A 14701-nucleotide genomic window follows, 5' to 3' on the forward strand; every position below is an offset into this window, starting at 1 on the left:
TCCTGGGCTCTGCGAGCACCAGGCACACATGTGGTGCACAGACATACATGCGCACAAAACACTCATATGTGTATAATAAAAATTAATTAAAAGTTTAAGAGTTCAAACATTTGATCAGCAAAAACTAGTTCATAAATCATACATAAATATAGAATTATAGGCATTTATGAGTTATTTTGCTTTATTAAAATATAACAATGAATTCATATCAAATTATAAAATGCCAATCTAATCTGTATTCACTTTCTAGTTAAAACCAGACAAACTAATCTCAGTACAAACTGAAATCTTGTTTTCTAAAAGTACAGAGTTAAATTTTATTTTTTTTAATTAATTTATTTATTAAGGATTTCTGCCTCCTCCCCGCAACCGCCTCCCATTTCCCTCCCCCTCCCCCGATCAAGTCACCCTCCCTCATCTGCTCGAAGAGCAATCAGGGTTCCCTGACCTGTGGGAAGCCCAAGGACCGCCCACCTCTATCCAGAGTTAAATTTTAATAGTCCCTTACAGTTTTTACTTATCTCCTTACTATGACTATTAACTCAAGGTGTTAAGATCAGCATGTCACAGTTTACCACAGACAACACTTGATACCACTTCTTAAATATAATTATAATAGAATTTTCAAAAATAACAGTTCCTATATGTATATATTTAAAATATAAATTATCTATAAACATATATTAAAAGAATAGTCTTTTGGGTTTTTTTGGTTTGGTTTGATTTGGTTTGGTTTTTTGAGACAGGGTTTCTCTGGGTAGCTCTGACTGTCCTAGAACTTGCTCTGAAGACCAGATTGGCCTTGAGCTCACAGAGGTCCACCTGCTTCTGCCTCCAAATTGCTGGGATTAAAGATGTATGCCATCACCTCCCAGCTAAAAGAATAGCATTTTTGAATCAATACATCTATATAAAAAGTAGCAAATGCTAACTCACAGAACTTCCTGGGGGGGGGGGGCCTTATCGGCTCCTGGGCTGGACAGCCAGTCAGGATGTCATCGCCATGTGTGTTTCTAATGGAAGGAAAAATACACCCTATCTCCTCCTCACATGAGAACACAGGGCTGCACTCAGCTAGATCCCAAACTCTGGTGCCCCTTGCCTTTTCTTCCCACACACTGCCTTCTTGTGTGACCCTTGGCTGCCACTGTGTCCTGCCTGGATTGACACAGCTCGCATTGGTGCAGTCTGACTCTGCAGGTTGTAACCTCTACAGTTCCTCTCCCCAACAGTACCCCATGTTCACCCCTACTGCTTTATCGTAACCCCCACTGAGACAGTCTACATGTTGGTGTACTCGAGTTCCAACGCCAGGTCCTCATCTTTCTAACCCATTGCTTCTTTCTAAATGTCCAGGAAGTCTGTAGACATCCTGTGGATGCAGCATGGACTCTGTGGCCCATCTCTTGGGGTTTCCAAGGCTTATTTCCCTTCCCTGTGACTCGGTTTCCCTATCTATGATGTGGAAATAGTAGGTACACCTACCACCTGTGTTGTTGTGAAGATGAAGGAAACGTAAGGCTTTTCAATCGGATTAGCTGCCCTCTCTAGCACTGCTCAGAGTTTAGTTGAGGATAAACAGCTTTCTGTATAATAGAGAAGCTGAAAGAAAGGTTCATATCAAAATGTTCTCATTACTTGAGCTTTGCAATTTGTGGAAACATGGGCAAAACAGCTAGTGGTGGGTTTCTCTTTGCATTTAACCCATTCATCTAGAAAGAAAGAAAGAAAGAAAGAAAGAAACAAAGGAAGGAAGGAAGGAAGAAAACACATACACAAAAAAAATTGAATTTTACTTTCCCAGATTGTGCTGAGTAAGCACGTCCCAGTAATTTTGTGAAGTTCCTACCCATCTTCATGATTTCCTATACAGCGTACATCATATAAACAGGGCTGTCAAAAACAACCTGAGACTGTTATTTGAAGTTGACTTTTATAGTATTTCATGAACTCAAAATTTGCATTTTGATTACTATTAGAAATGGCTTAATAAATAAATTTAAAAAAAAGAAATGGCTTACCACTCTTCATCTTCTCTAGCTGAATGTAGCCATGGATGCTGAGAGCAAGGACTAAACACAATGTTGGGTCCAGATCCTAGGTTAGCTCGCCATATGGGCCTGGGCAAGCTATTTATCTTTCCTGCTTCTCAGCTTCCTTGAGCTGCTAGACGGAGAGTGCCAGCATGGGAGAGCTGGCCCTGAGGTCATGGGGGTGGGAGAGCTGGCCCTGAGGTCATGGGGGTGGGAGAGCTGGCCCTGAGGTCATGGGGGTGGGAGAGCTGGCCCTGAGGTCATGGGGGTGGGAGAGCTGGCCCTGCCCCTCGCCAGCTGCAGCACTCAGGAGAACAGACCCTGCACCTTTCCCAGACAACACAGCGGAGAGGCAGGTGGGCTGGCACTGAGGGCCCGAGAGCAGGAGAATGGGCCCACTCTTTACTGCCTGCTGCAGTGGGTGCGCCGACCAGTGCAATGCAGGAGCGCTCACCCTGTTGGCGTCGATGAGGGAAAGCTGGCAGGCTGACCAACCAAGCTACCACCCAAGCCCAGCACCACGGCTATGAGTTGGCCCAGCCCAACATCCATCTCATCTACGAATTGCTGCAGCACGTGAAGGAGCCAGACGTGCAGATCCAAAGCTGCAGGACCTCCATGACACAAGGCGACAACAGGATTGGGAGAGGCGTCCCAGTGAGGGCCCAGGATCAAGAATACAGGAGAAGTCAGAGGGCTTGAACCAGACTAACGACTCATGGCAAGGAACTCTTGCAAGTGAAGATGTATGGACTAAAGGGTGCTGTGTGACTCACTAGGCCACACACCAGCCTACAAGATGAGACTTCTTTTTCTTTATATATTAGTTTAGTCATTTTTTGTTGTTGTTCTTGTTTGTTTGGGGGGGGGTGTTTTTCTTTTGAGTTTTATTTTGTTCTGGGGGGAGGTTGCAAGGGCAGCGGGTAGATATGAAGGGATGGGTAGAAGGATGGGATCAGGATGTATGATGGGAAACCCACAAAGAATCGACAAAAATTAATAAAAGAAAATAATACTGCCTGACACAGGCAGCACTCGACCTGTGTTAACTTTGCTCTGAGCAGGTGGTCCCCACAGCTGAGCCGTTCCCACAGCTCAGAGAGTCACATTCGCCATTTTCAGAGGTGTAAGCATCCACTCCATACATGAAGTTCTACCCTGAAGCTAACCTGAGCTACATAAGACCATATCAAGAAAAACTAGTGAACAAAGGACCACAAATGAGCACTCATTCATTGCAGGTTTTTAAAGAGTTTACATTAGCAGCAGTTAAAGAACAGCTGCCTTCAGGAAGTCAAGTAGAACCTCCCATGGTCTGACCTTCAGCACATCAACACCATCTAGTCCCACCAATACATAGATACAACCCAATCTATTCTGAAACATGGCCCAGGGAGACCGTGACCTATAAAACACAAACTTTTTTATAACAAATAGAAGTATACATCTAATGCTTACCTTCCCTCATAAATGAAAGGGCTTTTTCCTTTAAATTATCTGTCAGCTGCCTCTGTTTAGTCAGATAATCCAAAACGTAAATATTTGGAGCAAAATTTATCATGTTCTGTTCACCACAACCGTAAGGCATCCGTATCAGCGAGGCCAAACCGTTGATGGAAGGACCCAGAATATCTCCTGAAAGCACAAAACATTCGGTTCAATGGATAACGCTCACTCACCCTTCCCTGCTGGCACGGGCAGTCTCAGCTCAGGACAGCCATCGATCATGGAAGCAAGTGAGGCAGAGAAGACACACCAGAGCAAGAGCAATGGTGTGGAACTCACGATCGTGATGTCAGGACACTTCTGCCTAAATAACGACGGGGTCAAAACTAAGTGTTCCTTTATATCAAAATGGCAGGAGTTGACATTTAGTTCTTCTGAAGGAGACGCAGGTGCATCGGAAAAAGCTGTGCTTAACGTAAAAGCAGTTTAGGCTAAGAAAACTAGAAGTAATGTTCCTACTTCAAAGAATCTTGCCCAGAAAATTGTTCTAAGCAAGGTTTCTCATGTCTTGCTTATGGGAAGTTTTCAAACCATACTTGTCCTGACCATAGACTAAGAAATTCTAATTTAGTAGGTTTAGAAAAAAACAAACCAGATATTTGTGTTTTAAAACATTTTACGTAAGATTGGGATCCTCAACAACAGCCAAGAAGCACAGAATCCAGGAGCTCTGTGCTACAGAACACTGGTCCCTCTAGCCACGGTGCTTGTAGCCTTGCTACCCGGTGTGCCCATACCCCAGAAGTACCACCATCACCTCAGAATTCAGAGAGTCCAGTCAGGCATGGGGACGCATGCCTAGATTATCAGCAAAGAAGCTGGGATGCAGGGATCTGGAATTCAAGGCCAGCCTGGGTTACGTAAAGATTTCAAGGCCAGCCTGGACTACATACCAAGACCTAATCTTCTAAAACAAAAAGCCAGTGAAATAGTTCAGGAGTAAGGGATTTGTATAGCATGCACAAAACCCCATGTTTCATCTTGAGAAAAAGGAAGAAAGTTTAAGTGAGACAGGAAGGAAGAAGGAAGGAGGGAAGAGGGCACAAGCTCTGACCCACTGCAGACATACGAAGCCAGGACTTCTTGTCAAGCAAGACCCCACGTGCGTGTTGATAAGCACTGGTCTAAAGCCTATCAGCTGAGGCCAACTAAAACCTTTCACAAGCTCTTCCCACGAGGTCTAAGTAAGACAATCTATCTGCAAATAGATGAAGAATAGATTATTGCATGCAAAACAGCCAGTGTGTGGTGACACGCAGTACCCTTACCAATTGCTGTGATCTGAACTCTTTCACTGCCGATGACTGTATTGGGAGGAAAGGAGAAACTCAAAGTTTTCTGGGTAGTTTGCACTTTGCTGTCGGTCAGATCCAGTAAGATAGACTGTGAATATGTCTTCTCTATGCCTTCAGCCTGTGGGGAAAGGAACACAGCATCGTGTCTGCTTATCCGTTAACTGAGAGTTGTGTGCAGATACGAAGACAAACATCTATGCTGTGGATGCAGCTATACAAGCTACCGTTTCTTGATCCTGATTTCAAATGTGGTAAGCGCTTGCTTTCTAGCTAAGTTGAGAAAGCATTTCCTAAAACTGGCACGGAAGTGGAAGTGGCGAGGGGAGAGGAGAGAATGTGGCAAACACTGGGGAGTAGATGCGTCTGTTGTTATCTAAACAGAGGCACTAAATGCCTTAGCTGAAATCACAGTTAACCAGAGATTCAAACCCAAAGTAATGCCACCCCAAAAGAGGAGTGGCCACCTACTATGCTGAGCTATGTTTTATACAAAATGCCCTCTCACAACGATAGTCTACAAAACCTATTTTGAGGAATTCCAAAATGCCCACTCTACGTTATCAACCTGACCATGATCCAACAGGCTCCCAATACAGTTGGTATTTAAAAATACTTGACCGTCCTAATAGTCATGCTTCTACTCAAATTTAAAAAGGAAAATGGAGCCAGGCATTGGTGATGCACACCTTTAATCCCAGCACTTGGGAGGCAGAGGCAGGTGGATCTCGAGGCCAGCCTGGTCTACAAGAGCTAGTTCCAGGACAGGCTCCAAAGCTACAGAGAAACACTGTCTTGGAAAAAAAAAAGGAAAATGGCAATATTTTGACAGTATGTGCATGTCATATTTTTACTGACAGATGAGAAAATAACTAGGCATTACCAAGACTGTGAAGGAGAAGACATTTTAGGTACCAACTGATTTGACACAAACACCATCTCTCATCTGCTTTTCAATTCCACGTTTGTTTCCACTGTATCCATCTAAACCCCAAATACTTACCTTTACTAAAACCTTTTGGGTGATGGCATCCGAAGCAGTAGGCGAGGTGACTTTCACTGTGATGGGAATTTCCCCCAACTGCGTTGGCTTGATAGGGAAAGAAAAAGTGACCCCATCCTCGCTGGGAACCAGAGCTGTCTGCTGGTGCACGGTGTCATTCATGTCTCTTGAAGACATTAAAATATCAAAGCTGTCACTTTCCTCAATGAGCGCTACAACCTGGGGGGGGGGGGGGGATAAAGCCAAAAAGTTTTATATTAAAAACATTCCTGTGTAGTGTTTCTATTGCTATTTTAAGTGCTGTTACGAGTATAAGACTCAAAACTGGAGAAAAATGAGACCAAGGTTAGGCCAAGAAAAGGGAAAAGCAGAAAGGAAATCAGAGAAAACTGGATGTATTATATGCATTCCCCTTCTATCTCAAGACACATCTGGGGAACGGCATTCTTTGGCTTCATTTCCAGGGCTTTCGCTAACACAGCCCTTGAGTGGCAGGATGGTACAAAAAGGCCATTTTGAATATTAGTTTCACCGCCTCTTGTTTTAACTGTGTCATCTTAAGAGACACAGGTCCTATTAGCGAAGCTGGGACAAATGGGTTGAAATTTTGCTCTATCTACTGATAGTTTCTACAAAAATCATTCAATGAAAAGTATGGTTAACACATAAGTCCTTTTTTTCCTATTTATTTATTTTGAGACAAGGTTTCTCTATGTAGCCCTCATTGTCCTGGAACTTGCTCTGTAGATCAAACTAGCCTTGAACTCAGAGATCCGCCTGCCTCTGCCTCCCAAGTGCTGGGAATCAAAGCCATGCACTACCACTGCCAGTTCGAAAGCATATCTGATTTGCAAACTTTTATTAAAATGCCAAAACTTTCTATTTTCCTTAAATACTATTCTTCCAGGCTTGAGGTTTTTGTTGTTTTGTTTTGTTTTTTGAGACAGGGTCTTATTGTGTAGTCCTAGCTGACCTGAAACTTGCTATGTAGATCAGGCTAGCTTTGAACTCACTGTAGATCAGGCTAGCTTTGAACTGCCTCTGCCACTGCCTCCAAGTTCTGGGATTAAAAGTGTACATCTCTGTACCCTGAGGTAGGGGAAGGTTTAGAGTCTTAATTTGTAAACCTAGCTGACCTGGAATTTATTATGTAGGCCAGGCTAGCCTCAAACTTGCAGCAATCCTCCTGACTCTGCCTCTCAGGTGGTTCCCACCACAACCAGCATGGGCCTTACATTTTACAAAGTATTTTCCAATTTATTTTCTCATTTTCTCATAACAATTTGTTCACATAATGATTATAATTCTCGTAGAATAGATAAGAAAAACTCTAATCATGTTATTAAGTTATCTGCTAATGAGCGACTGACTAGATATTGGGCCTTCTCTCAATCTGCTCATTATAATATAACACTCTGAGCACATGGAAAGCACAGTTAGAAAACAAAAAGCTGGAGCTGAGAGAATAGTTCAGTGGTTCACTTGTATCTACTCAATCGCAATACCTAAATATAATAAGTAAACATTTTGATTTACTATATAGATGTGCATACTTAAAAACAGCGTAGCATTTCAAACAATAAAGTTAGAAGCACATGCCTAATAACTCAAGGGCAGAAAACTAAACCATGAGACTAACGCAGCACCTTTGGGAAGTGCAGCACAAACAGTAGAGAAGTCATAGGCTCCGCTGTCCAGCTAATTGCCTGCCTATGGGGACACGGGACCATGGCTCACAACATAAACCCCTGAGAGCATAAGACACCGAATAGCCATGGAGACAACAAACATTGATGTGGGAGTCCCCTCTGTGTGCTCTGATTACCATTAATGAATAAAGAAGCTGCTTTGGACCTATAGCAAGGCAGAACTTAGGTAGGCAGGGAAAGCTAGGCTGAATGCTGGGAGAAAGAAGGGCAGAGTCAGGGAGAAGCCATGGAGCCGCCTGAGATAGATGCTGGGAACTTTAGTGGGTAAGACACAGCCACATAGCAGTACACAGATTAATAGAAATGGGTTAAATTCATATGTAAGAGTTAGCCAATAAGAAGCTAGAGCTAATGGGCCAAGCAGTGATTTAAATAATACAGTTTCTGTGTGGTTATTTTGGGGCTAAACAGCTAGGAATGAAACAAGCGATCTCCTTACTACAAAACGTAAGAGAGTGGGTGAAGTTTCTCAGGAAAGGAATCCTGGCTGCAGTCTGTCTCAGAGAGAAGAAATTCTTACCAACTGCAGCTGGTACGAAATGGTAATGAGAAGACACATTCTAGATAGAGAAGACAAGGAAGAAATGCAGGGAGGTAAGGCGAGATAGGGCATATATATCCTCAAGACCCAAAGGAAGTTCCCTGGCTGAATGGGAGGATCTATACAGGAAAACTCAAAGGATGTTCAGACATTCTAATGATATACTCAGACATTAATAACTAACAACATATGTATATTTTCAATCTCCCAGCAAAGTGTAAATTGCTTGGAAGAGTGTCAGGTATGTGATTCCTTCCTATGAGTTGCTGGTCAGGGAGGTCCCAAAGGACCCCAGAAGAAATACAGGTTATTGCCATTGTCTTGGTTGCCCACCAGAGGTGAGACCCTATTGCTGAAGATACCACACGCTTTAATTATACTACAAAGAAAACCATGCTATAATTGAGCCAGAAGTTTCCTCCTTGTTGGCTAACCCTCATAATGCCAAAAAGCTGCTATGTAGGTAACTATGCTATGTAGGTATGGAGAAAATTTATCAGTGGCATTACTGTGGTGGTTTGAAAAAAAATGACCTTCATGGGCCCACAGGGAGTGACTCTACTAGGAGACATGGCCTTGTTGGAGTAGGTGTGGCCTTGTTGAAGGAAATGTGTCGCTGTGGGGATGGGCTTTGAGGACTCATATTCTCAAGCTGCACCTGGTGTGGCCCACCATCTCCTTCGGCTGACTGTGGATCAAGATGTAGAACTCTCAGCTCCTTCTCCAGCACCATGTCTGCCTGCACACTGCCATAACGATAATGGACTAAACCTCTGAAACTGTAAGCCAGCCCCAATTAAATGTTTTCCTTTGCAAATGTTGCCATGGTCATGGTGTCTCTTCACAGCAATAGAAACCCTAACATGTGGATCATGGATGCTATTAGTACCAATCTGTCAAGCAAGATACGCCCATTGATACATTTAGTGGAATGATAGTTTTGGTTATACCAGCTGCCCTCTGATTCTAAGCCCTACTCTGTGTTTATAGCCATAGATGAGTACTGTTCTCAGTCTCAGTCAAAGCAATGAAGAGAGGTTCATGACAAGACTTGGCAGACAACACTCAGTTATGGCTGGAAAAGGCACTCACAGGGTGCACTCCATTCTTGAGGAGCTACTGAAAGTTCTAGTAAATGTGGAGGGAGAGTCGTTGCCTTCGCTGGTGTAGCCACCAGAAAGCTGTTTATACTTTGGTAAACAGCTCCACACACATGCTCATGTGGGCAGCCCTTGTTAAAGGCAAGTAGGCCACAACACAAAAACAAAGGAAAAAAATTAGAAGTTGGAAGAGAACTCTATTGGGAGAAGAAGGAGGAGGATAAGAGAGGTTGAAGTGAATGTAACTAGAATGTATTTACGGGTGTGAAATTCTCAAAGACTAAATTAAATTTTTCTTTAAAATGTAAATTACCAAGTTATAAGGATGAAACCAATAAAAACATATATAAGCCAAAAAAAGTTTAAGAAGGTCTTTTTAAAAAAAAAAAAAGATTGCTTGGAGACTCTGATGCTCAAGTAGCATGCAACCAATTGGTCCTCAATCCTCTATTTTGTCCCAAAGAGTAAATAATAAACAAAACCTTGAACACATTACCTCAGTGGTATCTTTCAAATAATTGAATATAGTTACTTCCAAAGCAAATTCTTCACCTCTGATAACAAAGGAGGGAAGATTCAAGTAGATGAAAAATGGCTGAAAGACTTGCAGCTGAAAAGAACAAAACGAACACGTGTTTTAATTCAGACAGAAGCGCTTCACATTATATACAAGTAAGAGCAATCTCCCCAGAACCTGTACAGCCTATAACACCTAGAGGTATCCATCCACTTGACTATCAACCAATACCAATGAACAATCTACATCAAATAAAGAGTGCCAAGCTGACTTGACTGTGATTTAGCATAGTAACCACTGCACTGCTTTAAGAGCCCAGTACAGACCAAGCCCTTCATAAATTTTTCATGCACTTATTATACCCCTATAAAGGTGTTTTACTTCTACCTATTAAAAAAGTGGTGTTTGGAAATCTGTGGATCTTCTACAAGCTTATACTACCTACAAGAGAAGATGCCAGAGCCAGATCCCATTCTCTCTGATACCAAAACCAGTTGCTGTTTTAAAAGTTAATCTCCCATCCAACAGTCCCTGAGACTCACTTGGAGAAATCTCGATGTGGCCAGCTCAGTAATGTTCTGCTAGCTGTTCTCACATGTACACGGACAGACACGTGTCTCCCTCTTGTTGACCCAACTCTGAAACTGTTGCCAAGACCTGCAAGACCTCAGGCCAAGCCACCTCCCCTACCTGAAGTTAAACCTGGTTACTTTAGGCCAGTGGCCTTAGTAACAGAAGCAAACCCCTCTAGCTGGTGTGTCCAACCCCTGCCCTTGGGGGCCACATTCATCCAAAATCAACACGAATGTGGACCAATACAAAATTAAACATGGAGGTGTTTTTTAGATATTTTTTAAAATTTGATTATTTATTTCTCAATTGTGAACTTTGTAGATGACAAGACCATCCCACGAATGTCAAAAGGTTTAACATCCTGCCAGGTTCTGTGGACAACTGTAGATTGGACACTCTAGGTTGTCACAGAGACTGAAGGGCACTAGTGGTTCTTTGTGGAATGAAGTTCGAGAACGCCTAGGATCATCCCAAACAATGAACAACTACTGTCTTGTTTTCCTCATGGTTCTTGACTTATCTACTGTTAGCATGTGGTTTGCTATTGGAACATAGAAATATGATTTGTTGCTTGGTGCATTTGACTCTACAGATCACATAATTTAAGGTCCCATGTAAACATCTATATAGATATTGAATATTTGGTTAGACATTGATATAAAGAAACCATCTGTTTAAAAGACCTAAGCTTCTACCATAATTCCATATACAAATCTAGAGCACTTTTATTTCTACAAATTTCACTTGGGAATGGTAAGGCAGCAACACAAGATGTCTGTGACAGAGGCTTTCGCGTATACGAGGAGCAATAGCTATTGTGTTACAGCCATCCATGATCCTCGTATTCCTGAGCACAGACCTGAAGGACTATCTGCTAGGAGGCACTTTGAGAAGCTGTGCTCATCTTTAAAGTGATCTGACCATTGCAAGTATTACATGAGGTCAATAATAAACGTTTTAACCAAATAAGGGCTGGAGAAAAAGATCAGAGGTTAAAAACAGCAGCTGCTCTTTTGGAAGACCCATGTCTGATTTCCCAGCACCCACAAGTCAACTTGCAACTCCAGTTCCAGAGGATCCAACACCATTTTCTAGCTTCCTTGGACCCCACACACACATACACACATAGTGCACATACATAGATGCAGGCAAAACACATACACACACACACATACACACACACACACACACACACACACACATATATATGAATTTAAAATGCTACACTTGATTGGCCAGTACCCAGGAATGAAGTATAGGCAGGGTGACCAGGCAGGAAGTAGAAGTAGGGTGACAAGAACAGGAGAATTCTGGGAAAAGGAAAGGCTCAGTCTGCAGTTGTGACCCAGCCGCAGAAGAAGCAAGATGAGACTGTCTCATTGATAAAAGGCACCAAGCCACGTGGCTAACACAGACAAGAATTATGGGCTAATATAAGTTATAATAATTAGTTAATAAGAAGCCTGAGCTAATAGGCTAACCAGTTTATAATTAATGTAGACCTCTATGTGTTTCTTTGGGACTGAACAACTGCGGGACCGGGCAGGACAGAAACCTCAGTCAACACTTGATATTAGCTAAAAGGTCTATTTTTGCTCTGTTACTACTACTGCAAGCTTTAAGGTAAGCTATCATATAAATTATACCTGATTGTTTCCAGCAACAAATAAGGAAATCCTGCCTATAGGAAAATTCATTTCATAGATAGTATTGCCTATCAACAAAGTCATATGTAATACACTAATGTTTGAGTTATCTTAAATTTATTACAATGTGGAACTTTATCTTAATGAAGATAGTGACAAATAATTGGTAATAAGATAAAAATTAATTCAACATTGAAATTTTAAAAAATAATAAATATGATAGTAATTACTTGAGTTGGACAATTAGGAAGAATTGTCTGCAAATCAGAGACAAAGTGAATTAAGGCTACAGTGTTGAAAAAGATAAACAAATCTTGGCACTTAAAATTTAATACAAAAACTTCTATAAAATTTATATATTTATCTGAATTTGAATATTTTAGATACATTTATGGTGTACTAAATTATTGACTGTAGTAATAGTGTGTGATGAATTTACCTTAATTAATTATAATTACATATATGTATATTATTCAGAAAATATTCACCACTTACAGAATATTCCATTTACTCTAGTATTTCCTTCTGTGTATGAGAAGTTGAACACTGACTACAGAAAAGGCAGAGGATGTGTGCACTGCTTGTGCACACCAGGCTCTTGGGTTAAGAGTTTATAAGTAGGCATTATTGCAACATGCTAGACCTCATTTTCATAAGAACCAACTTCCACAGTGTCTGCATTGTCTCATTGTACTCTAAGTCTTCTGCCTTAAAGAATGAAATAGAAACCTAGAATGTAAGAAAAGAAATATTTAATAATATTTTTAACTTTATGGCAAAATCTATCAATTTAATATAACTCAAATTCAAAAATTTAACACAGAGCCAACAAGATGGTTCAGTGGGAAATGGTACTTGCTAGAAAACTCTGGCAATCAGGGTTCAATTCCCGTCCCCAGCATTCATATAATGATAAATGGAGAAAACGGACTTCACAAAGTTGTCCTCTGACACACACACACACACACACACACACACACACACACACACCATCATCGTCATCAAGAACATCAATATAATCATCATCATCATCATCATTATCATCATAGGGCTGGAGAGATAGCTCAGCAGTTAACAGCATTGCCTGCTTTCCCAGAGGACCCAGGTTCAATTCCCAGCAACCACGTGGCAGCTCAAAACTGTCTATAACTTCATTTCTAAGGGATTAGACACCCTCACACTAACATATTTGCAGGCAAAACACCCATGCACATAAAATAAAAAAATAAATAATTTTTAATTAATATTATAGATAATATAATATTTCTTCCAAAGATGTTAACGAAGATGAAAGCAGAAAGGTAAAGGCACAGTAAACTGTGGGGGAAAAGCAATGGATAGTCAATCATTTTCTGAGCCTTGTTTCATTAGACTGGAGAGAAGCTCCTTCTGTAACTACCTCTGCTGGGTTCGTTGTTAGCCCAAGACCAAATTCTTCTGAGATCACAAAAGCAGAGGCCACCCAGGAAGTGATGGAATCAGGTGCAGTAACTTCAAAGTCTTGGTAAAACTTGGATCTGAAGTCAGGACAAATGCAGAAATTACAAAACCAAGATTTCACATAATTCCAAATAAGTCAACATAACTAACAAGTTTTAGAATTTTTTTAATTTTCATATTTACATCATTTACATATCTAAGTTTAAAACCGTGCAGTATTTCAGTTTCTCAAGAGATAACTGATAGCATCATACCTTGCATGCTCCAATGAAATCTTTCTACAAACTTCACACCTTTGCAATTGATTAAAATATTTTCAAACTTTTTAAATGTATTTTTAAGCTTTATCCCAATATTCCTCTCTCAATTTATCGATAACTTTGTGGATTTTTTTTGTTTGTTTCTTTGTTTCTTTATGTTTTTGCTTTTGTTTGAACCTTATCAGTTGTTATGGGTTTTCTTCCAACAAAAACCAGGAAACTTCAAGGAAGTTTAATTCACCCTTCATCCTACAAAGCCTCACACCCTCCTCCATGATACTTTATGGACAGGAATTGTATGTGGGTCAACCAAACACTACAGTTAGATTCAACCAGTACCATTCTTAACCCCAGACCCCTTAATCTACTTAGCTCATCAACACGTAACATTTATGCTTCAAACACACTAGAAAGTGGAAAGTATTACCCAAAATACACACTAAGCAAAACATAAATGGACAAAGAACTTCACAAGTCTTTACCCCATGTTGGAGTCCAGCCAAATCCATGTTTCTGGAAAATGCTTCCTGATATGTGGATTGCCAACCAAAGAAACATCTTGAAAATCCATCAACGTTGGCTCATTTTCCTCCATAAACGACTCAGCATATTCTGCGGTATCATCTGCAAGAAACATTGGTGAGGAAGGAAAGGGCACAGGAGAGAAAGTATTTCAAGTGTGGCTCCCAGAACCCTCGACTTCGCAGCAGAATGAGGGTTAGGATTTACCTTGTTTAATTAACACTTGTTTTCTGAAGAAGAAACCTGAGCAGCGGACAATGAATACAATTTACCAAAACTACATGGACAGTAACCCCAGAACTAAAAATATCTTTTCAATCTACTCTGTTCCAATGATCAATAATAACTGAAAACTTTAGAGTTTAGTTGCCTATTTAATTTAAATTATTAAAATACATCCCATTTTAAACCCATTTGACTTTTATGCTTTCCTTCTTTGAAAGCTCCTTGGTCAGCCTAAGACACTGTAGTCAGGTCATTTGTTCAATTTTACAATAAAAAATGCATGTGGATATATAGACTTTGGGTCATCTATCTGCTTTATCTAATTTTCTGTAAG

The 14701-nt window shown here is 40.9% G+C and overlaps 1 protein-coding gene across 1 annotated transcript in view; it reads right to left on the reverse strand.

Moving 5' to 3' along the window:
• Cd109 (CD109 molecule) overlaps window positions 1-14701 on the reverse strand; it is a 112542-nt gene that overhangs the window by 26496 nt on the left and 71345 nt on the right. The window contains exons 18-23 of the mRNA XM_075965138.1: window positions 14103-14244; window positions 13320-13437; window positions 9681-9794; window positions 5835-6053; window positions 4808-4952; window positions 3492-3668 (exon numbers count right to left, since the gene is read on the reverse strand). Of these exons, the coding sequence (XP_075821253.1) occupies window positions 3492-3668; window positions 4808-4952; window positions 5835-6053; window positions 9681-9794; window positions 13320-13437; window positions 14103-14244 (915 nt within the window). The remainder of the gene's footprint in view (window positions 1-3491; window positions 3669-4807; window positions 4953-5834; window positions 6054-9680; window positions 9795-13319; window positions 13438-14102; window positions 14245-14701) is intronic.

The sequence above is a fragment of the Microtus pennsylvanicus genome, chromosome 3 (genome assembly GCF_037038515.1).
Source record: "Microtus pennsylvanicus isolate mMicPen1 chromosome 3, mMicPen1.hap1, whole genome shotgun sequence".
Lineage (NCBI taxonomy): Eukaryota > Metazoa > Chordata > Mammalia > Rodentia > Cricetidae > Microtus > Microtus pennsylvanicus.